Source organism: Nicotiana tomentosiformis, chromosome 6, assembly GCF_000390325.3.
Source record: "Nicotiana tomentosiformis chromosome 6, ASM39032v3, whole genome shotgun sequence".
In the NCBI taxonomy this organism is placed as follows: Eukaryota; Viridiplantae; Streptophyta; class Magnoliopsida; order Solanales; family Solanaceae; genus Nicotiana; species Nicotiana tomentosiformis.
In genome coordinates, this window is record NC_090817.1 from 107066048 (window position 1) to 107089336 (window position 23289).

At 40.0% G+C, this 23289-nt stretch overlaps 1 protein-coding gene across 1 annotated transcript; it reads right to left on the bottom strand.

The window, feature by feature from the left end:
- Positions 1-6862: 6862 nt before the first annotated feature.
- LOC138894541 (uncharacterized) lies at positions 6863-7843 on the bottom strand. The gene is made up of 2 exons (XM_070179245.1): positions 7348-7843; positions 6863-7197 (listed from the first exon to the last, which is right to left on the bottom strand). Exons 1-2 carry the CDS (start codon positions 7841-7843, stop codon positions 6863-6865), a joined length of 831 nt encoding a protein of 276 aa, XP_070035346.1.
- Between the last annotated feature and the right edge of the window lie 15446 nt (positions 7844-23289).

Below are 23289 nucleotides of genomic sequence, written 5' to 3' on the forward strand. Positions count from 1 at the left end.
TTATTGATTGAAGCCCCAATTCATGGTTTTTTCCAATTCTTTATCTTGTCCGCTAGTCTACTAATATCTCTCAAAAGTAACGAGTATTCAATTTTTTTTATATAAATACAAAGAGAACTCCATTCTTCTTCATAGTAGCAAGTTCAAAGTTCAAATTGAAGGTTAGTCATCCTTTTTGTTCCTCCATGTAGAAAACTTTATTCTTTTCGACTCAAGTTACTTAAGCTTCTAAGTAGCGTATAATAGATTGTTTTGACTAGTTTTTTGGGGGGGATGAAGCACATCTATACTGACTAGTTTTTCGTAGGGATGAAGCACATCTATATGTATAGATGTGCTTCATCCCCACAAAAAAATTAGTCAAAATAATCTATTATATATATATATATATATATATATATATATATATATATATATATATATATATATATATATATATATATATATATTTCACATATTTATAGTTTTCTTCATTTTTTATGCAATTTTACATGTTTATAAATATTTACTGTAATAAAATTATTTTATAAAATATTAAAAATTAAATACTTATGGGGCTTACGCCCCGTGCCTCGGGCTTACGCCTCGCTGAGACATATGTAAAACGCTTCACCTTACACTCACGCCTTTTAAAACACTGGTTCAAATAAGGATAAGAATGAATCTTGCCATTTGCCAACAGTTTTATTGGCTTTTTTCTTTTTCTTTTTGATCTTCAATGTTTAAATTATACTCTTGAACCATGAAAATACATTCTGCATTCATCTGTCACAAGCTTCTTGAAAATTCGAGTAATTTAGTTCTTATCAATTTGTTAGAAAAGCTTTTTATGTCAAAGAAAACAATTTATGTGTTATCATTGATTAAAGGAGTCCAGAATCCATTTGTGGTTTTTTTGGACAAGTGTGACGAAAATGTGTGTTTAAAAAAAAGAGTGATATTTTTACATATAACGCTCTTTAAAAGAGCGCTATATATATATATATATATATATATATATATATAACGCTCTTTTAAACCGCGCTATACAGGGCTGATAAGACAGTTATGCATAGCGCGGTATATAACCGCGCTATATATGTATAGCGCAGTTATATACCGCGTTATACATACATAAATAAACGGTCCCCCTCCTTCTTCCCCACATTCGAACCAGACGCCCTCCCCCTGCCCCCATTTCAAAATTCTTAACCGACCCTCCCCCTCCTCCCCCCAAACAAATTTTCTTCTAAAAAAATTATAGTGGACCCCACCCGTCACACAAAAAGATAAGATTGTAGGTCCCACATCCTAGCCAAGCCTTCTATTGTTGTGGTTTCCTCGTTTCTGGCTCAAATTTTCAATTCATCGATTTTTCGAAAAACATAAATCGAGGTATTCCGATTTAGTTTATGTCGAAACTCGTATAATAATGCATATTAGTTGTTTTGAATGTGTTTCCATGTTGTTTTGTATTTCTTTTGCGATTAAACTAGTATGTTATTTTTATCCGGACTAAGATATTAGTGCTTTGTGTTTGTTTTGTGACTTAAATGTATTTTGTTATTTTTATCTAGTTTAGATTATTTATTTGCTTAAAGACTAGTGCCCTTTTAGCGTAGTAAAATGTAGAGTCTTTTAGCGTAGAATCCATGTAGTTTAAGTATCTTTTATACTGATAGATACAAAACAAACATACAAAATTATGAAAATATTAAAATTGACACACACAATAATTCAGGATAGCTTGGTGCTACTGGGCCTCAAATATCGAGCCTGAAACCCATAGGTATATACTCTGTCCAATTAAATATGATAAAAATTAATTATTTAATTTACAAAACAAACATACAAAATTATGAAAATATTAAAATTGACGCACACAAGAATTCAGGATAGCTTGGTGCTACTGGGCCTCAAATATCGAGTTTGGAACCCATAGGTATATACTCTGTCCAATTAAATATGATAAAAATTAATTATTTAATTTACAAAACAAACATACAAAATTATGAAAATATTAAAATTGACACACACAAGAATTCAGGATAGCTTGGTGCTACTGGGCCTCAAATATCGAGCCTGGAACCCATAGGTATATACTCTGTCCAATTAAATATGATAAAAATTAATTATTTAATTTATAAAACAAACATACAAAATTACGAAAATAATAAAATTGACACACACAAGAATTCAGGATAGCTTGGTCCTACTGGGCATCAAATATCGAGCCTGAAATCCACAGGTATATACTCTATCCAATTAATTATTGTATAATTATAAAAAAATAATTATTTAATTTACAGATCAAACATACAATTAATGTTGTTTAATTTACAGTAGACGACATGGACGTGCCGCCTATGCATCCCGGACCTATCTCCGATGAGCTATTAGTGTTATAGGGCGATCATAGGTCCACCTACATATGGGAGGGAGAGTTACTGGCCCAGACTCTCCGCGCTAGGAGAGTGGATGACATGTGGGATTTTATGAAGAATAGAGATCTCCATCCCCGTGTAGTCCAGCGCCTGCTGGATACAGGCTTCTACAGGATTTTGGAGATCGGGCGGCTGCAGCTTGACTTGTCTTTGATCACGGCCCTGATAGAGCGGTGACGACCGGAGACGCACACTTTCCACCTGCCCATTGGCAAGGCCACCATCATGCTACAGGACGTGGAGGTTTTACATGGGATGCCTGTTGCACTACCTCAGGCCATGAGAGAGATGACGCGTGGGTAGTATTTGGACATGCTGCAGCAGCTCACTGGTTTCAGGCCACAGGATGAGACTGCACACTCAGGGGCCAGTCGCATGAGTTTGACAGCTATTCGACAACATTTGGAGATATTGCACCCCGACATCACCGGGGAGACATATGATCTGTATATTCACCGGTATACGAGGTTGTTGCTGCTCCTTCTGTTTGGGGAGGTCTTGTTCCCGAACACTTCGGGGAATCTAGTCAGCTTGAGATTTCTTCATCATCTTCAGCTGCTAGATGATTTACCTCAGTACAGCTGGGGTGCTGCTGTTCTCGCCTACTTGTACATGCATTTGTGCCGGGCGAGCATGGGCATCCAGCATGACGTATGTGGATTTTTGCCGCTTCTATAGGTGACAACATATTCGAATACTCTGTTCATTCCTTCCAATTCTATCTAGTCAAAAATTTTCTTAAACTTTACGTCAACTTTGTATGTTAGGTTTGGGCCTGGGAGTGGTTCCTGCAGTTGCAGCCACCTCTACCACCATTACCTCTGGATGTACCACCTCCGTTTCTCCCTCTAGCTAGGAGGTGGGTTCTCCGGCTTGGATATGCACGAGATTACGAGGCTCGGCATAATCTCCCCCTTTGCAGGGATATGTTGGATATGCTGGAGGGCACACATGTAAATGTGTACCTAACCTTACTTGGTATAGCTTCACATGTGTTGCGCATACTCACGTTTTCTGTTGTTATTTGATAGTTCATCTGGATGCCATACATCGACGACTTGATAGGTGGCCTGCCCGATTATTGCTCGGCCAGCCGACTGATTTGGAGCACTTCCGTCCCGCTCATGTGCCTCGATATTGTGGAGCATCATGCCACGGAGCGGGTACTTTGCCAGTTTGGCCGTCCGCAGTATATAACAAGGGGGCCTACATGGGAGGCCACACATTATCAGCGGGATGATCGTTCCAGGGCGGACGATGCATATATAGCATGGCTAAAGGCGCAGGTCCATACTTGGGACGGCCGAGCTGACCTAATTCCGCCCCCCCTTCACAGATCCATACGGAGACTATTCAGCTCTATATTCCCTGGTACCGCCGCGTTACCCGACTTTTTGTTGGGAATACCATTCATCAAGCTGGCGGTCGGTACGTTCCATACGCCGGGAGGCACGAGGCCCTGGTATGTTTTCTGGTATTATTACATATATAACTGTAACATAGTGTTCTGTAGTTTATATTTTATACGTTGTGCATGTTATTGGCCTACATATAGTCTACCAGATGGGACTGCAGATGCAGCAACATGCCGGCGAGGAAGCGGCCGCTTTGCATAATTATGGCCAGCAGGTTGCAGAGGTGGCTGCCCGGACACTACAGCGAGCTAGAGAAAATCATCGCTTGGGACACGACCCTGCTTATGTGGTGCCAGAGCAATACCAACGAGGTAGGGGTGTCGCACGAGAGAGGGGTACCCCACGAGGCAGGGCTGCCCCATGAGGCAGGGCTGCCGCACGGGGTCGTCGTGGGCGGCGAGGAGGTGGTCCCTAGTAAGGGGGCGTTGAGGCCCCTGTTGATGATGTTGATGCTGATCTGCCAGGTAACCTACATGAGCCAGACGAGTATCCCACCAGCATGCCGTCATACAGCCTTGGGATGCAGCTCACTCCAGGGACTTCGCAGGTGACCCCGTTAGGTCCGTTATTGATCACAGGCACAGACCTTACCGGAGAGGATTGGGAAGCATACTTCCCAGGGTCATCGACCGCTGCTGAGGATCGGCCGACCCGAGATTTTGATAGTGGGCGCCGGCTGAGTTATGGCTCATCATCACAGGCGTATGTATGTTTTTATTAGTATTAAATTTAAATTTGTTTTTTCTTTTCTCATTTATTTTTCATAACTTTATTAATTTTCTTATTAAGGCTTCATCCCCGCCCGTCATGAAGGCCCATTTGTGCGATGCTGACATGGCTGCGATGGATGATTATATTCAGGAGCCCGACGAGACCATGGTAAGACAATTTAAACTGTTGTGACTTAATATATACTTTCCTATACTGAGCTGACTTATTCTTCTGTAGGTTTCTATTGGACCGACGACCCCTTCTACCGATCCTGCTAGCACCACTGATGATCATGCTGCAGCGCATCCTGCTATAAAGAGGCGTCGTGATGAGGATGATCCTGATAGCGTAGCCGGGCGGGATGGGATGCGCCTCAGGCCAGCAGCTGCATTGAAGCACACAGGCTGTGGGACACATTGATTTTTTTTTGTATTTTATGTAAATATTATTTTATGTAAATAATAACAATAATTTTTTATGTTTACATAATATGCGCATTATGTTTTTATTTTCCCGTTCCTTATTTATTTTAGTACTATAACACAAACACAAAACATAACAACTTAACATAATTTAAATCCAGTACAACTAATGAAAATACATGATACGGGAAACATAAAGATAAAGTAGTACACTCAACATATACATGTCATTATTTAGTCACTGCCGCCCATTATTCTCTGCTTCAACCACTTAAATTTCTCTTCCATCTTATTTTTTTCTAATTCTGCCTCTTTTAGTTTCTCATTCAACTCCGCAATTTCTCGTTTATATTCTTTTTCATATTCACACTGTTTTAAGGTCAAATCATGAAGATACTGCAAAGATCGTTTGTAGCATTCCTGCTTACAGGGTTCATCAATCCATACCTCAAAATTACAAAAAGGTTCGTCGGGAATCCTATAAAACTTGTTTACACACATCCAGTAGCGGCGTCCAACTTCACCATCATCCAACAGTCATTCATCAAACATTTTTTGCCGCACTGGCATCTTGGTATATAAAGGCGTTCAGACATTTGTTAAAGTGTTAAAAAACACCTTGCTTTTATGGAAAGTTTTGCTATTGGTTATTGTTAAGCGCAGAAAATAACTAGAATGTGCCCGTTATTTATAGGCAAGGCAACACACATAACGTAGTATTTAACCGTGCTATATATATTCACATAACGTAGTATTTAACCGCGATATATATATATATATATATATATATATATATATATATATATATATATATATATATATATTATTCATGTAACGTAGTATTTAACCGCGCTATATATATTCATTAATTTACTCAACTGAAAAATGTTAAATATCAATAAGATTTAACAACAATGGAAACATAATTTTATTTGATACATCTTGCAACATAAACAAAACAGCTACTTATTACAACATAAATTCATTGATAGTTGGGCACATTAGAAGAACACCCACCACGAGCTTTATTACCACCGCCACCCAAGCCAGCCGAATGACATTTTCGACGGTCGTGTCCTGTTTGCGAGCATATACCACATTTGCGCGCATAAACGATATCGCTAACATCCATTTGGTTCCGTATACGCGTTCTCTTCTGCACCTGTATTCGACGCAAATAGTCCTTGGTACACACCATTTTAAATGGTTTCGGTGGCCAATAATGCTCAGCACCCACTGACTGCAACTGCCCACTATAGGTGTTTAAGTAAGCAGCAACACTATATTGTTTATCAACGTAGTTGGTTGGCCCTAAACCTGTATGTTGAAAGCACCTGATGGCATGTGAGCACGGCATGTGGTAGATGGACCATTTCCCACAAGAGCATAACCTTCTAGATTCATTTATGGTATGTACATTATTCCCCCGATTTTGATGGATAGAGGTGCGAACTTCAAAAACATTTATGTCGTGATCATACTGCAAAAATGGATGCCAATGTGCTCGCCGCCTGCATTTCTCAAATCTCTTCATCGGCAGTGGCATAAATTCAACACCCCTTTCCATCAATGACGTTGCAGTTGCAGCCCTTTCAATAAACCTCTCCGCCATCTGCTTGAATGACATCCGCACCATGGCAGTGACAGGCAATCCTCTTGCCGACTTCAATAACCCGTTGAAAGACTCTGACACGTTTGTAGTCAGAATTCCCCATCTTCTTCCACCATCCGCATGCAAAGTCCACTTGTGAAGCTCATGTTGCATCAACCAATGATAGGCTCTCTCGTCTTCCTGCTTGATAGATTCCATGTGCCTCCGGAATTTATGCTCTTAGTGGTCTGTTACTGCCATCCACATCAAATCATGTAGATCCTTATTGGGATGTGCCTTCTAGAAATTGGCCTTAAAGTGCCTTACACAGTAACGGTGGTAGGCATAAGGTTCTTGCCATGCAGGAAAGTTCTCTACAGAACTTAAGATACCACCATGCTGATCAGATATTAGACAAATTTCGGAATGCTGTTTGACAACGTGCTCTTTCAAATGGTTCAAAAATAGCGTCCACGTCTCTTGGCTTTTATTGGCACAAATAGCAAAAGCTAGAGGAAATATTTGTCCATTAGCATCTACTGCAACAGCTATCAACAACTTGATATCATACTTTCCATAGACATGAGTGCCGTCTATGGATATTACCGGCCGGCAATGCGGAAAACCATCAATTGCTGGTTTAAATGCCCAGAACACGTAATTGAATATATATTCTAATTTTTCCGGACTACGCTCAATCTTTCATTCAACAACCGTCCCGGGGTTAAAGTGTTGCAGTGCAGCCATGTACTTGGGTAGAGCTGCAAATGACTTATCCCAGTTACCATAAACAATTTCAAACGCACGTTTACGCCCGAGAAATGCCTTTCTTTTGGTAATGGTATGACCATATTTCTGGTGGACTGATGTAATGCACTCTTTGATTTTATACCTTATGGACGCTTCAAGATGTGGAATAAGGACAAGAGAAATCAAGTCAATATCCAAGTTGTAGTGATTCTCATTGAATGTATCCATTTCACATCTGTGGGTGGGAATATATTTACCCACTTTCCACAGACCTATGTTCTTCTTGCTCGCACGTAGCATCCAATGACAACCCGTAAACCATCTGCGACAAACAACCTTGTATACATCCGGACTTGACTCCCATACCGTCATCTCACGACACTCTTTTACACTGTACATTTTCGCCGCCCTGCTTAGGCGTACTTTATCAGGAAAAAGCAAGCCCTTTGCCAACACCGTTGGTCTAGAATCATCCCACATTACTGTCCGAATTTCATCAAAGTCCCTTGTAAGAGCATCTACATTCGGCATACTTGGCAAGTTATCAAGGTAGGGAATCTTCCTTGAATGAAACGACACTTAGGACTCGTACACCCTTGGTCTAACGGGGGGGTGGAGCATAATCCCTCATCAAATCAGGTCCTTCATTCTCTTCCTCCTCATCACCATCCTCACGAGGGAAGGGTGTGTCATCTCCGGAATCATCGGCATTGTTATCATAATCACTGTTCTCTTCCTCACTCTATGCATCTGCCAGATCCCGATTTAATATGTCGTCTTCGGGCAATTGAGTGAGGACAGGTGATTCAGCTTGCTCGTTTTCACTACACAAACAACAAAATAATAAGCTACTGAAATTAACAAATACTTTCCATATAGCTGTATCACTTCACTTATAAGTCGTAACGTGTTGACATTCCTTGATGGATATTATCCTGTTGGTGATGACTCCCGGATGGACCACCATGATCCAACACACCAGAACTACGCATATTCCAACTGGGCGTGGGTTTATAACTTGTAAAAGTCATATCTGGACGGTACCCCCTGTGAAATATATGAGTGTTAATACAAATTCAATACAACAAAAATATACATCGTAACACTAAGGAAAATTGAAGTTTACCACTCGTCTTGTAGATTATGTAAAGCAGAAGAGAAATTATTTCCTCGCTCCTCATTCGCCCGTGGTGATAAGTTTAAATCAGGGCAAACTCTTTCATCCGGAACCTGTCCGGTAAAAATTACTGCAGAATAACCACCCGATGACTGAGGGTTATCCCTACTATGAGCAACCTCATTATTGCGAACGTCTTCGACCTTGACGTACATTTTCAATATTTTTATCACAAGAAATTCCTGGTATTCATCCGGAGTCCTCAAAAAATTTCTCAAAGTTTCATCATCGTCGATGTTAAACTCAGCGTAACAAGAAACCCCTTGCAGAGTGATGGAATACGGATATCTTCCGGTTACTTTAAGGTTCACCGAACATTTCCTCACACACATTTTATTACATAACAACGATATCAATCTATTGTACTCCATTGTAAGTTGCAACTTAACATGACACTGTGGAGATAAACTATAGCTCACAGAGTTATTCGCTACCACAACCTACCTCACCCCCCTCACCCCCAATATAATGAAATCCTTACTTTTCGCTCTTCAGACATTATGAAAAAATGCTTGAGAATTTAACAAGAAAAAAAATTTGAACGAGAGTTAGAAATATTTTTGAATGGATTGTTGTAAAATCCTAACACCTTTAAATAAGGCAATTCCTAGCTCGGTGGGCTGAATTATTTTAGGTATAGCGCTCTTTTAAAGAGCGCTATACCCATTTGAATTATTGTTATGTCAGTTAAACGCAGGAGACTTATTGGTGGATCCACAAAACATGTATAGCGCAGTTATATACCGCGCTATATATATAGCGCGGTTTAAAAGAACGTTATATATATAGCGCTCTTTTAATGAGCGCTATACTTTAACGGCCAAAACTCTGTTAAAGTATAGCGCTCTTTAAAAGAGCGCTATATATAAATATGTCACTCTTTTTTTTAAACACACATTTTCGTTATATTTGTCCAAAAAAATCACAAATGGGTTTTGGACTCTTGATTAAAGTAGGGGGTTGAGTAGAAGTTCATTGCTTATAAAAAGATAAGAAAACTACCATTGGAGTCCTTTCCCATTTCTCCCCTTTCCACATCAGTTCCGATGGTGGGACAAGAATATGTATTTGGTTCCAAGAGAGAGTGTAATAATTGCAAATATGCTCCGTTTCACATGCAAGAACAAAAGTAAAGAGAATAGTTTTATAGGATAAGAGTAGATTTTAGCTTTTATGTACCCATAATTTTTTATCTCCAATAATGGATACAAATTATCCTATTTATAGCTTACTCGGACACAAGATCCCCAAATCAAGTTCTTCTTTAATATAAATAAAACCCTTCTTGATGGCTGCATAACGGTTGAGCATTAATGCAAAGATTTTTTGTAACGACTGCTCATTGAATGCTATCTTTTCCAACCGATGTCTTCTTTCAAATTTTCGTTCTCGATCTCAATGTCTTCGGAACTTATTCAGCACCAGTCACATGTTTGAATCTAGCGCCAACTATTTGCTGACTTATATTTTACCTATCTTCAGTTCCACGTGTTATTTCCTCGTTCATCCACATATCGCTAATCAATTTTACCCCATACAAAACCAACTTGTTGGATTTATTTCCTTGTAAGTGAAAACTGAGCCATTGCAGATGAGTGAGAAAGTTTAACAAAACTAGCAAGTTGTAATTTTTGTTTTCTATTTCCCAAAAATTAAATATTATAAGAAAAATAGTAGTAGTTAATAGTTTACTAAAACGTTAAAGAGGTCAAAAATCCCAGTTTCATTTTGATGTTTGATTGATCAGTCCATGATCACATCCAACTATGCCTTATAAAAAGGACTAAGCGGTCGTTGCAAATATATGTTAACAAGTCCGGAGTCGAATTCCACAGAGAATTAACCTATTAAGCACAACTACTATACTCGCACAAATTCACGCAATCAATATTCAGAAATATTTAAATAATGAATTGGATGTTTACTAACTAAATATCACGTAATGGAAATGCAGTAATTAATAACTAACTACGAGCAGGTTATAGACAAGAATTGGAATGGTCTAAGGTTCTGATTTCCTCTATTGTCAGAATCCTTTCCGCTACGTTTTCTATAAATTTGCCCAAGTTTTCTCTAATGATCATGATCTCTCTGAGTGTCGTAATTCTCTCCAGAGTAACTACCACAATTTACTAGACATATTTTTCCGAATTACACTAGCTGGCACTAAGTTACGGCTCACTCGGATCGTACCAAGGTTTCGTTATTCCTAATCCCACTTTTAAACCCTCCGTATTGATCCCTCATATACGTTATGAGTGATGTTGTTCAACAAATACCTAAATATGCACTCTTTTCCGAGTAATACACACTAAATAGGTACAATCGATTGAGAATTCTTCAATCAACCACAGTATAAACATAGTTGAACAAATAGAGAAAAACTACGGCAAATCTATATTAACATAACAAGAAATTCATCCTCCAATAAGTTCCATCAAAACCCTAAATTAGAAGTTTAGCTACTCATACTCATAGTAGCAATATCTCAAGTATCTTGCATAAATAAATTACAAAGTAAAGATGAAGGAATATAGAAACCGATGATTCTTTCCCCCAACGGGTGTTCCACGAGCTATTCTTGCCTCCGGCCGAAAAACTCTCTCAAAAGTGGTATTTAATGTCTATTTATACGTGTAGGAAAATACCTAAATGACATGGCCCTAGTCCTAGTCAAACAGGGAGACGAACTAAGACTTCAAAATCCGGATCAGGCTCGCCTCAGACCGTGCCTCGCGAGGCTCCACGCGAGATGAACCTCGCCCCAGACGATGCAATGCCTGCCTCCACGCGATCTCAACCTCGCCTCATTCCTCGCGTCGTCTGCTCCCACGCTAGCTCAAAGGCTCGCCCCGCCAGCTCTAACACGAGCTCAATAGCTCGCTTTGCCAGCTTCCTAATTTTTCCGCTGCTCACTTCTTTCTTTCTTCTTTTCAACTGCTTTCGAGCACGCTTTAGACTTTAAATATTCCTTTTGCTCTACTTTCATCTCCAATGTACCTATACATAAAATAGACTCTATTACGCGCAAATAAAGTGTAGTTTAACATTAAAGCACATAAAATGTAAGGTAAATAATGTACTAAAATATAGAATTATAGCCACATATCAATACCCCATACTTAAACATTGCTCGTCCTCGAGAAATCAAACTACACTTATAGGCACGACCTTTTAAAGTAATTCCCTTAACTAGTCACACCAAGAATCTTTAAAATATACTAAGCACAAAGGTGTAATATCCTCACCTCAAGATTTGACTCACAAATACCCTGCATTATTCACAATTCACTTACTTACTCTAACATGGAGGTCAATGACATTACCTTTCCGTCATGAATTATGTGCTTACTTGCAGAAATATTGGGACACAATCCAAAGAAGTCAAAATCAACTCATAAAGGAGTCAAAAGTGAACATGAACCAAAACAGGGCAAAAAGGCAAGCAGTGCGGACCGCAAAATTCTAGTGCGGCCGCTGAGGGGAGATTCAGAGAGTAGTTTTTGAGCCAGCTAAAGGCATGCGGACCGTACCAAAATTATGCGGCCACAGGAGGCCTAGTGCGACCACATTCATTATTATGTGGCCTGCAAGGTTGAAGAATCAGAGAGTTGTGTCAAGAAGGAGTGCGGACTGTAACAGTTTTGTGCGGCCGCATAATCATAAGTGCGGCCGCACCCATTTTTATGCGGACCGCATAAACCCCCAAGTTCCAAGCCCAAGTTTCCAAGAATGTGGACCGCACGATAATTGTGCGGCCGCAGTAGCTCATTGTGCGGACCGCACCAGAATTATGCGGCCGCACAACCTTCGTAGGGGCATTTTTGTCAGATATTTTCAGCTTAGTATAAATAAAACTTTTTGTATTTTTTAGGGCATGTTGAGTTTTCAGAAGTGCACCTGGCTTTTTTCTTTACTGTATTGAGTAATTTTGTACTAGATTAACTTCTTAACATTAGATTTTATTTGTCTAATCAATTATTATGCATTCTATCTTAATTTTTTCTTGTATTTCTTTATTTTTCATGAGTAGCTAAATCTTTAGCTAGGGTTGTGACCCAACCCTAGTGTGAGTATTTGATGGGTGTTTAATTTAGGGCTTGTTTTTTATTGGGTTAGTGATATTTAGCCTTGTTCATGATTGAACCCTAGAATCAATGGTTGAAAAATATTAATTCATGCTTATTTGAGTTAGCCTCTACTTGAGAAAGAGAGAATAAGTCTAGGAAAAGTTGACTAACAAGAAATTGGGGTGAACTCAAAAATTGATAATCCCAATTAAAGGGTTAAACCTAGAGATAGTAATACCCCACTTGAGCTAATATCACTTGTATTGTGCAAATACCCAATTGGACTTGAGAAAGCCAAATTGGGCAAAATCACTCAAACTACCGAGAGGTATAGAGTGAGTAACCAGATGTGATTGCTACATCACGACCCTAACTAATCAAATTTGCCCTGGAGTTTACAACCCATTAGATAACCACCTAGGTAGAAGTCACGACCCTAGTCCCTTTTAATCATTTGAAAAACTCAAAACCAAAAATATTGTCCTTAGTTTTACACTTGCAAACAATAGAGTAAAGTAGAAGTAAAATACTAATCAAGTTTGTGGAAGTGTAATTTGAGCCAAAACTTGCACTTAACTTAGATATACACCTAATATCATATTCTAACTCCCTGGAGACCCAGAAGACCATTGTTGATACTCTGGCGATGCATAGGAAGGTCATTAAGGATTTGGGCAAACAAGTCAAGAAGATGCGTAGATCCCAGACATCAACAAAATCGGTAGAGAAGCTGAGCAAAGAGGTTGAAAAGATTTCATCTGCCGGAGATCTTCCATTGGACTTGCTTATAGAGCAGCCAGTCCCAGCAGCAGAGGCAGCAGCCGACCATTCTGAGGAGCCGGTTGCGAATGCACACACTTTTGAGGAGATGATACAGATGCTCAGCAACCCTGTTGTCCCTCAGCCAGGAGATGATGACATACAGTTGGAGGAGACAGAGGGTGCTGATGATCCTATGCAGACTGAGACAACATATGGAGTTCTCTTAACTCTCTACCCCTTCACTGTTCTTATTTTTGTTAAGCATTGGGGTCAATGCTTATTTTTCATTTGGGGGGTGGTCTATTTTGATTAATTAAAATTTGACATTTGGCATGTAATAACTCTGATGCTATTTTTCTTTCATTCTGATTTTCCCGTTGGTATGTATATATTCTCCCCCTTTGATGTAGATATTCATTTTATATATTCATTTGACTATGGTCTGTATATTCATTTATCTCGCCTCCCATAGTTTATTTCATAGCTTCTTTAGTTTGCTTTAACTTAGTAGTATAACTTCTTATTTACTTCAGTAGCTTCTTTTTAATTTGTTAGCTTCTTTTTACGTTTTGAGTAAATAATAAGCCTTTGGTTTTTTTAATGCCACGGTTCTTTCCAAATGTGGATTTTGTATGAACTGGGTGGCTTTTCCCAATGATGGATGGCGTGACAACCTTCTTAAGGGATTGAGTCCGTTTTCTTTTATGTTTTGACAAATATAGTAGTAATGAATAAAAGTGTCTCGAGCATGCTTCACTTGGTACCAACACATTTACCTCTGACCTTATGGTTAAAAAGAAAGTTGTTGACATAAAATAGCTCTAGTTGTGACCTTTAGACTCTTGTGTTGACTCAAACAGTCATCGAGTGGTTCAGTCGATCCATTTGTGATTCTCAATCTTAGCTATGGTTGTTGTGGGCCCTCGACTCCATTCTCTTTAGCAATCCAGCAGTGTGAGAGGTGAGGTATTGAATTGCAAGTCCAAGTTTCCGTGCCAATAGTCTAGAACTTGCCCCGAGTATTTTTCTAGGCGAAATTCTAAGTGTAGCTTGGCTTGAGAAATGATTGTAGGCTCTCCTTGATTCAATTTGAAATTGAAATCTTCCATAGCCTACCAATGTGATATCCCTAGTCAACCCCTTTGAACCGAAGCCTTTATCTTTCAATAACCAAGTTACAAGCCTTTATCCGTTTTGAAATGACCCTCTCTTGTCACCCAATCTTTCCTTAGCATTCTTGAGAAACAATTGGTAAAAATATAAGTTTGGGGGAGAGATGAGGAGTTTGCAGTGATAAAAGGTACAAAGAAGAGAAAGAAATGAAAAAAAAGGGAAGGAAGAAAGTGAATAAAGTGAAGAGTTGAAGGGAATTCAAAAGTAAATGATGATAAAAGGCTGAAGAAAATAGAAAAGGAGAAGAATTAAATGAATGTCATGATCAAGAAAGAGCGACGTTACGTCTCTCTAGTTCCCCCTAGGAAGAAGAAAATGACTCAAAGAGTCGAGAAAGTATGAGCTGAAAAGAGAAAATGGAATGCTTAAGGAAAGATGAAACCATTCTATTCCAACAAATCCTACCTTGGTCTAAAAGCCTTCATTACATCCCACAAAAGCCCTACATGATTTCAAGTTGAGTGAGCTTACATTAGTGGTGATTTACATGAGGGGCAAGCTTATGGTACTTAGAGCCGGACTTGTGGCATTCTTTTGAGAGAGATGAGCCAATTTTTCACAATCCTTGTATCGAGTGATGCATTCTAAAGTGAGATGTGCTAATGGAGAGTAGAGGGGGAGGAGTTTGGGATCCACAACGACCTACGCGAAAGAACGAGCTTCTTTGATGAATAGAGTCAACTCTTGATGCTCTAGTGTCACATAAAAAAATCATTGCATTGTTGATAATTCATATGTGTTGTGGGTAATTGTCGGTCCCAATTGATGTGCGATTGATTCACTTTAGGCTAGCTGAAATATCTCTTTTTCTAGTGGAGGTGGGAATTGACTTATTTGCTTGAGGACAAGCAAAAGCTTAAGTTTGGGGGAGTTGATAAGTGGGGATTTTGACCGATTATTTGCTCTCTTTTACTTGCGATTTAGCTCAAAAATGCGTAAAGGCATTCTCGGAAACTAACAAAATGTGCTTACTTGTAGGAATATTGGGACACGAGCCAAAGAAGTCAAAATCAACTCATAAAGGAGTCAAAAGTGAACATGAACCAAAACAGGGCAAAAAGGCAAGCAGTGCGGACCGCACAATTCTAGTGCGGCCGCAGAGGGGAGATTCAGAGAGTAGTTTATGAGCCAGCTAAAGGCATGTGAACTGCACCAAAATTATACGGCCGCAGGAGGCCTAGTGCGGGCGAATTCATTATTATGCGGTTCGCAAGGTTGAAGAATCAGAGAGTTGTGTCAAGAAGGAGTGCGGACCGCAGCAGTTTTGTGCGGCCGCATAATCATAAGTGCGGCTGCACCCATTTTTATGCGGACCGCAAAAACTCCCAAGTTCGAAGCCCAAGTTCCCAAGAATGCGGACCGCACCAGAATTATGCGGCCGCACAACCTTCGTAGGGGCATTTTTGTTAGATATTTTCAGCTTAGTATAAATAGAACTTTTTGTATTTTTTAGGGCATGTTGAGTTTTCAGAAGTGCACTTGTGCATTTTCTTTACTGTATTGTGTAATTTTGTACTAGATTAACTTCTAAATAACTTCTCAACTTTAGATTTTCTTTTTCTAATCAATTATTATGCATTCTATCTTAATTTCTTCTTGTGTTTCTTTATTTTTCATGAGTAGCTAAATCTTTAGCTAGGGTTGTTACCCAACCCTAGTGTGGGTATTTGATGGGTGTTTAATTTAGGGCTTGTTTTTTATTGGGTTACTTATATTTAGCCTTGTTCATGATTGAACCCTAGAATCAATGGTTGCAAAACATTGATTCATGCCTATCTGACTTAGCCTCTACTTGAGAAAGAGAGAATAAGTCTAGAAAAACTTGACTAATAAGAAATTGGGGTGAACTCAAGAAATTGAGAACCCCAATTAAAGGGTTAAACCTAGAGATAGTAATACCCGACTTGAGCTAATATCACTTGTATTGTGCAAATACCCAATTGGACTTGAAAAAAGCAAATTGGGCAAAATCACTCAAACTACCAAGAGGTATAGAGTGAGTACCCGGATGTGATTGCTACATCACGACCCCAACTAATCAAATTTTTCCTGGAGTTTACAACCCATTAGATAACCACCTAGGTAGAATTCACGACCCTAGTCCCTTTTAATCATTTGAAAAACTCAAAACCAAAAATATTGTCCTCAGTTTTATACTTGCAAACAATAGAGTAAAGTAGAAGTAGAACACAAATCAAGTTTGTAGAAGTGTAATTTGAGCCAAAACTTGCACTTAACTTAGATATACACCTAATCCCATATTCTAACTCCCTGTGGATTCGATCCCGACTTAATTGTGGTGTGGGTTTGGCCGAGATCACGGGTCAGGTAGGATACATTTAGATATGAGTGACTACACCTCCCTTAAGCAGTTTAATACATACACTTCAATACTCAAGCCCATACTTATGTCAAACCAAAACTCCACCTTCACATCAATGTATATTACCCCATACTTCTTTAAGCACAATTACAACACTAGCCACCACCATCAAGAATTATTTTTCATATAATACAACTATATGTATATTTTTCTTCTTTCTTTTTCAATTCACGTGGATTTTATTGATATATATATATATATATATATATATATATATATTTTTTTTTTTTTTTTTTAAAAGTGCACATTTTTCCTTGTTCCATTTGTTCCACTCAGAAGCCAAACCACCACCCCACACTTTAACTTTTACATAATTCATCATAATTCAAGTGGTCATGAGAGGTGACAAGGTTCAAATATATGGTCAATTCAAACAAAGGGTAAGGCTTGTAATGTGGTTACCAAAGAAACATGATTACAAGCTCAAAGGGGTTAACTACGTTATATGACATTTAGGCGGGTAAACTATATACATCTGGCCCAATAAAGAAACGCCTTTATCACTTCCTAGACTGAACAAGACTACTATTTCACATCGCGCACACACGGGACAAGTTCTATACATCAACTGCAATGCATAGAATACATGCAAACCTCACACAGACATGGCACATAACTCACTCAGGATTGGTTTTATCACGACACTCTAGTCAAAGCAGTTAAGCAAATTTAAGAATCTACGATTTAAGGTATTTATACTAGAGTCAAATATTGAGCCTAAGCGTCACAACCAGAGTACTCACTATTCTCAAGACATAACAAAGTTAAGAGATATTGTTGCAATTCAATTCATAGCCCAGTGGTTTCTACTCCTAAAAATTAAAACTAGCTACACTCGGATCAACTAAAACCCTTGGAAAAGAACTGCGGTCCAAAAAAAAACCAAGGGAAAATTACTACACTACCAACAAAGAAAATCTTTTTTTTTCTTTAGACTTAATTCCCTCAAGAAAACTGTCTAAAAGATCCATCGTCGGGAAGAATCCAATTTTTTCTACTTAGCAAGACGACACTACACATATTTATCATTTTTTTCTAAAAGGCTAAGACGACACTAACTAAAACAAAATTAGTACATTATATAAAAAATAACTAAAACAAGACTAATACTTACAAGTTACCACCCCACACTTATTTTTCATGCAATGTCCTCAGTGCATACACAAACTGACAAAACAAAAAAAAAATGAGTAGGGTGTAGGAAAAATCACTGATAAAGCCTCGTCATCGCCTTCATCCTCGAAGGCTGCCCATTCCTCATCTTCTGCTTCCTCCTCCTCATCATCATCATCCGACTACTCCGGCTCGGCCTCGGACTGTTCAGGTGTGTTGACATCCTCATCATCTGGGAGTCTGTAGCCATCACCAAGCCTAACCAGCTGCTGAGCATGAGCATTGAGCGGGAAACGCTACTCCAATATGGCCCTCTCCTCTGTAGTGGCCGAATGTCCCACAATCAGAAGCTGCAAGTCCATCATCCCATAAAAATGGGCCATAAAGCTGTCATCGCAAGCATTGCGCTCGACACCTATCATTGATGGCATATCAGTCTCCTCCTTAACCCGGACGCTTGTAATGTCCATTAGTCGTAGGGGCTGATCAATGATGTGATCGACAGCTTTCTCTTCCTCCACCTCTTCCTGTCTCAAGTACTGTGTTAACATGTTTGCAAAGGGTATTTGATCAATTCTCTTACTAGTTCTCACTTGAGTCATCTGGTAGCGGATCAAATGACCAACATTCACCCTCTGTCCAGTCATGAGGAAATATAGCACACACGTCCCCTCACGACTAATAAGAGTGTCATGATTGCAAGGTAGGAGCCGTGTATTAATCAATTTCAGCCATACTTGAGCCTCTGTCCTCATATTCTTCTTAGGGAATTTCCTATGACGATTGGTTTTCTTATTCCGAACCCACGCCGCCACAGAATTGACACCACAAAGAGTGTGTCTCAGTTCTCGATATGTGGGACGGGTGATAAAATTTTCCAAGGGTTCCTGAGGAACATCTGGAGCACATAAGAAATTGCATATTGCTGAGGCTGAAAAATCTATCAACCTTCCCCGAATGGACACCAGCTGCTCAGGATCCTTTGGATCAAAACCGACATAAAATTCTCGAACCAGATTGACATTGATATCCCCAGTATTTTTGAACACATAACTCAGCCCCAACTCATTAATACCTCTCCAGATTGCTTGGTACTTGGCTTGTAGGTAACGCTCATGAATAGCAGATTCCAGTTGTATATGTCTCGGCCTACAACGTTTGTACCAGTACTTAACATGTGGAGGTATGCTCTTGAGTCCAAACTCCCTCTGTCCTTGATATTGTGGGCGAGTGGCTGCTATAGTTGCCACTGCTTGCAGTCCTTCAACTTGACTGGAAGTGGCTTCACCCCCTTTTCTCTTCTTCGGTAGAGGTGTGAAGGAAGCCTTAGCCTTAGACGGAGCAGTGGATGTGGCCTTTCCTTTACCGGTGTCCTACCTTGGAGGCATGTTTGTATCTACACAAGTGAGCATTAATCAGTTTAGGACGCATTGCAACATTCAAAACATAGTCTTGCGATCCCACACTTAAGAGTTCAACACATGATTTTCTATAATTTCCGAGGTTACTCAGACTTCAACTCATCTTTTCTTAGTATGAGAATCAAGCAATGAAACATGGGTGCTTCCTCCAATTTTGAAGCATCGGGCTACCAGTGATCCACCCCACACTTAAAATTTTAAAGTGGTGCATGACTACATAGCACTAGCCTCACAATCCCGGAGACTCGGGCTCCAATGGGGACAAAGAATGTCTTTGAGGCATTATGACAAACACTTAGCATGCACTAGTGCCATGGGAGTGCTTGTAGGGATGAGGGATTGCCTCATCCTCCCAAATAGGCTTGGGAGTTCCGTATTACCACTTGTTCACACAATAACAACACCATTCCTATGAGGTTCATGGGGTTGGGGCACACAAACACATTGTTACAATGAAGAACAACCCCAAAATTTGTATCCAATATCATGCATTCACCCAACTCGAAATTGCCAAAGAATGGAGGTAGAAATAATACCTTAGATATTTAAGAGGAGGGATTGCCCTTGAATTGATTTTGCAGGTGAAGGAAAGGGCAGAGAATGCTTGTCTTCAAAGGGTTTGTGAGGGAGGGTTCTTGAGGCGTGAGTGTGTGAGATTGTTATGAGTAATGTTTGAGAAATTTAGTTTATGTTTTAAGGGAGGGGTTTTAAAAGGAACAAAACAAAAGGATTAAAAGAAAATCAAAAAAATACTTACCTGGGGACGCGAGGCTAATGGCGAGCTCTACACCTCGCGAGGCGAGCTCCAACGCGAGCTCTGGGACTTGCGGTGCGAGGCTCCACGCGAGATGCACCTCGCTTTTTACCTCGCGAGGCGAGCTCCCACGCGAGCTTTCCATAAGGCGACGCAAGTCTTTCCGCTCGGCCCAGCTCGCTGGGGACTAGGAGACGTGCAGTGCAGTGTACGACTTGCCGAAATTACCTGCAAACATGTTAGTTCCTAAAAACGAAAAGAAAAAAAAATTCTAACTACACTAAAAATCAACTATTAATTGGGTTGCCTCCCAACGAGCGCCTTAGTTAACGTCACAGCATGACGAATACAACATTACAATGGGTTGCCTCCCATGAATCGCCTGATTTAACGTCGCGGCATGACGCATACAATCGACTTAAGGATCGCTCAACATTGTTGGATCTATCAAATGAGTCACCAATACTACTTTCGTGTCATCTATGCCCAAATAATGTTTCAACCTGTGACCATTGACTCTGAACTTGCGAGAGCCATCTTCTGAAGCAATCTCTACGGCTCCGGTGGGATGAATCTCTAGCACACGAAATGGTCCTGACCGTATTGACTTCAATTTGCCCGGAAACAACCTCAATCTCAAATTGAATAATAGTACCACGTCTCCAGGCTTAAAATTTTGCTCAAGAATATTTTTGTCATGCACCAGTTTCATTCTTTCCTTATATAACCCTGTACTCTCAAAAGCATGGTAACAGAACTCGTCAAGTTCATGCAGCTCTGTGACTTTACTAGTTCCAGTGGCCTCCATGTCTAGATTTAATTGTCGTAACGCCCAGAAGGCTTTATGCTCTAACTCCACTGGCAAGTGACATGCCTTTCCAAACACCAATTTATACGGTGAGATACCAATTGGAGTTTTGAATGCAGTGCGGTAAGCCCATAGCGCATCATCCAATTTTCTCGCCCAATCAGTCTGAGTAGCATTTACAGTTTTGGTCAAAACACTCTTGATTTCTCTTTTTGACATCTCGACTTGCCCACTTGTTTGTGGGTGATACAGAGTAGCAACTTTATGGCGAACGCCATATTTCTCCGACAACTTTGCAAAGGCTCCGTTGCAGAAGTGGGTGCCTCCATCACTGATGATAGCTCTTGGAGTGCCAAATCGGGTGAAGATGTTCTTTCTCAGGAAACCAATAACTGCCTTCGCATCATTCGTTGGAAGTGCCACGACTTCTACCCATTTCGAGACATAGTCCACCGCTACATGTACTTGTTATTATATGAGCTAACAAATGGTCCCATAAAGTCTATTCCTTATACATCGAATACTTTAACCTCCTGAATTGAGTTCATGGGCATCTCATGTCAACGGGAAATATATCCCGTTCGTTGGCACTCATCACAACTTTTTACCAAGAAGTATGCATCTTTAAACATCGTCAGCTAATAAAAACCTGACTCCAACACTTTAGTTGATGTCCTTACACCTCCAAAATGTCCTCCATATGGTGAAGCATGACATGCCTGCAAAACAGAAGATTGATCTATCTCGGGAATGCATCTCCAGATCATGTTATCAAGACAAATCCTGAACAAATATGGTTCATCCCAGAAATACATGCGACAGTCACGAAAAAACTTTTTCTTTTGCACAGACAACAAATCATAGGGAACAATACCGTTTGCTAGGTAATTTGCAATATTTGCATACCATGGTGTAGCCTCTAGGCTCGTTGATAAGAATTGTTCATTCGGGAAAGTTTCCATGATCTCCTCCACCTCAACCTTCTTTTTCACTCCTTCAAGCCTGGGCAAATGATCAACAACTTGGTTTCTATTCCCTTTCGGTCCCGGATTTCCAAGTCGAACTCTTGTAGCAGTGGCACCCATCGAATTAGGCGCGGCTTAGACTCCTTTTTCTCAATTAGGTACCTGGGGGAAGCATGGTCAGTGTAAACAATTACTTTTGAGCCTATTAGGTATAACCTGAATTTATCAAATGCGAACACCACAACTAGCATCTCTTTCTCTGTCACTGTGTAATTCAGTTGGGTGCCGCTCAAGGTTCTACTTGCGTAGTATATCGGATGCATGACTTTATCTTTTCGTTGCCCAAGAACTGCTCCCACAGCATAGTCGCTTGCATCGCACATTAGTTCGAAAGGTTGCCCCCAGTCGGGGGCCACTATGATTGGTGCAGTCACCAATTTCTTCTTCAACTCCCCAAACGCTACCCTGCAGTCATCAGAAAACACAAAAGGGTGATCTTTTTCAAGCAGTTTACACAAGGGGTTAGCAATTTTGGAGAAATCTTTTATCAACCGTCTGTAGAAACTGGCGTGGCCAAGGAAACTTCTTATTGCTTTGACGGAAGTGGGTGGTGGTAACTTTTCTATCACATCAACCTTTGCACTATCCACCTCAATGTCTTTACTTGACACTAGGTGCCCCAAGACTATACCTTCATGAACCATGAAATGACACTTTTACCAGTTGAGCACCAAATTGGTCTTCACACATCTTTTCAGCACTCTTTTCAGATTCTTAAGGCAGTCATCGAACGAGTCTCCCACCACTGAGAAATCATCCATGAAGACTTCTATTATGTCTTCAACCATATCTATGAAGATGGCCATCATGCACCTTTGAAATGTGGCGCGTGCATTGCATAGGCCGAACGACATTCTCCGGAAAGCGTAAACGCCATATGGACAGGTCAATGATGTTTTCTCTCTATCTTCCGGGGCAATAGAGATATGATTATACCCCGAATATCCATCCAAAAAGTAGAAGTGGGACCTTCTAGCCAATCTATCTAGCATCTGATCAATGAACGGCAAGGAAAAATGGTCTTTTCGGGTGCCCTTGTTCAATCTTCTGTAGTCCATACAAATTCGCCATCCCGTGACTATTCTTTTTGAGATCAGCTTGTTGTTCTCGTTTTTCACAACAATCATTCCACCTTTCTTTGAAACACATTGAACTGGGCTAATCCAATTACTGTCGGAGATGGGGAAAATGATTCCCGCATCTAACTACTTTATCACCTCCTTTTTCATGACTTCTTTCATGTTGGGGTTCAGCCTTGTTTGATGTTCTCTGGAAGGTTTGTGGCCGTCTT

Bases quoted from the DNA above. Each gene is read 5' to 3' on its own strand.
- LOC138894541 (XM_070179245.1), bottom strand. From the start codon at position 7,843: ATGCCGAATGTAGATGCTCTTACAAGGGACTTTGATGAAATTCGGACA. The intron at 7,198-7,347 runs GTAACTGGGATA...CATTTAAACCAG, and splicing joins TGCGTTTGAAATTGTTTATG to CAATTGATGGTTTTCCGCAT.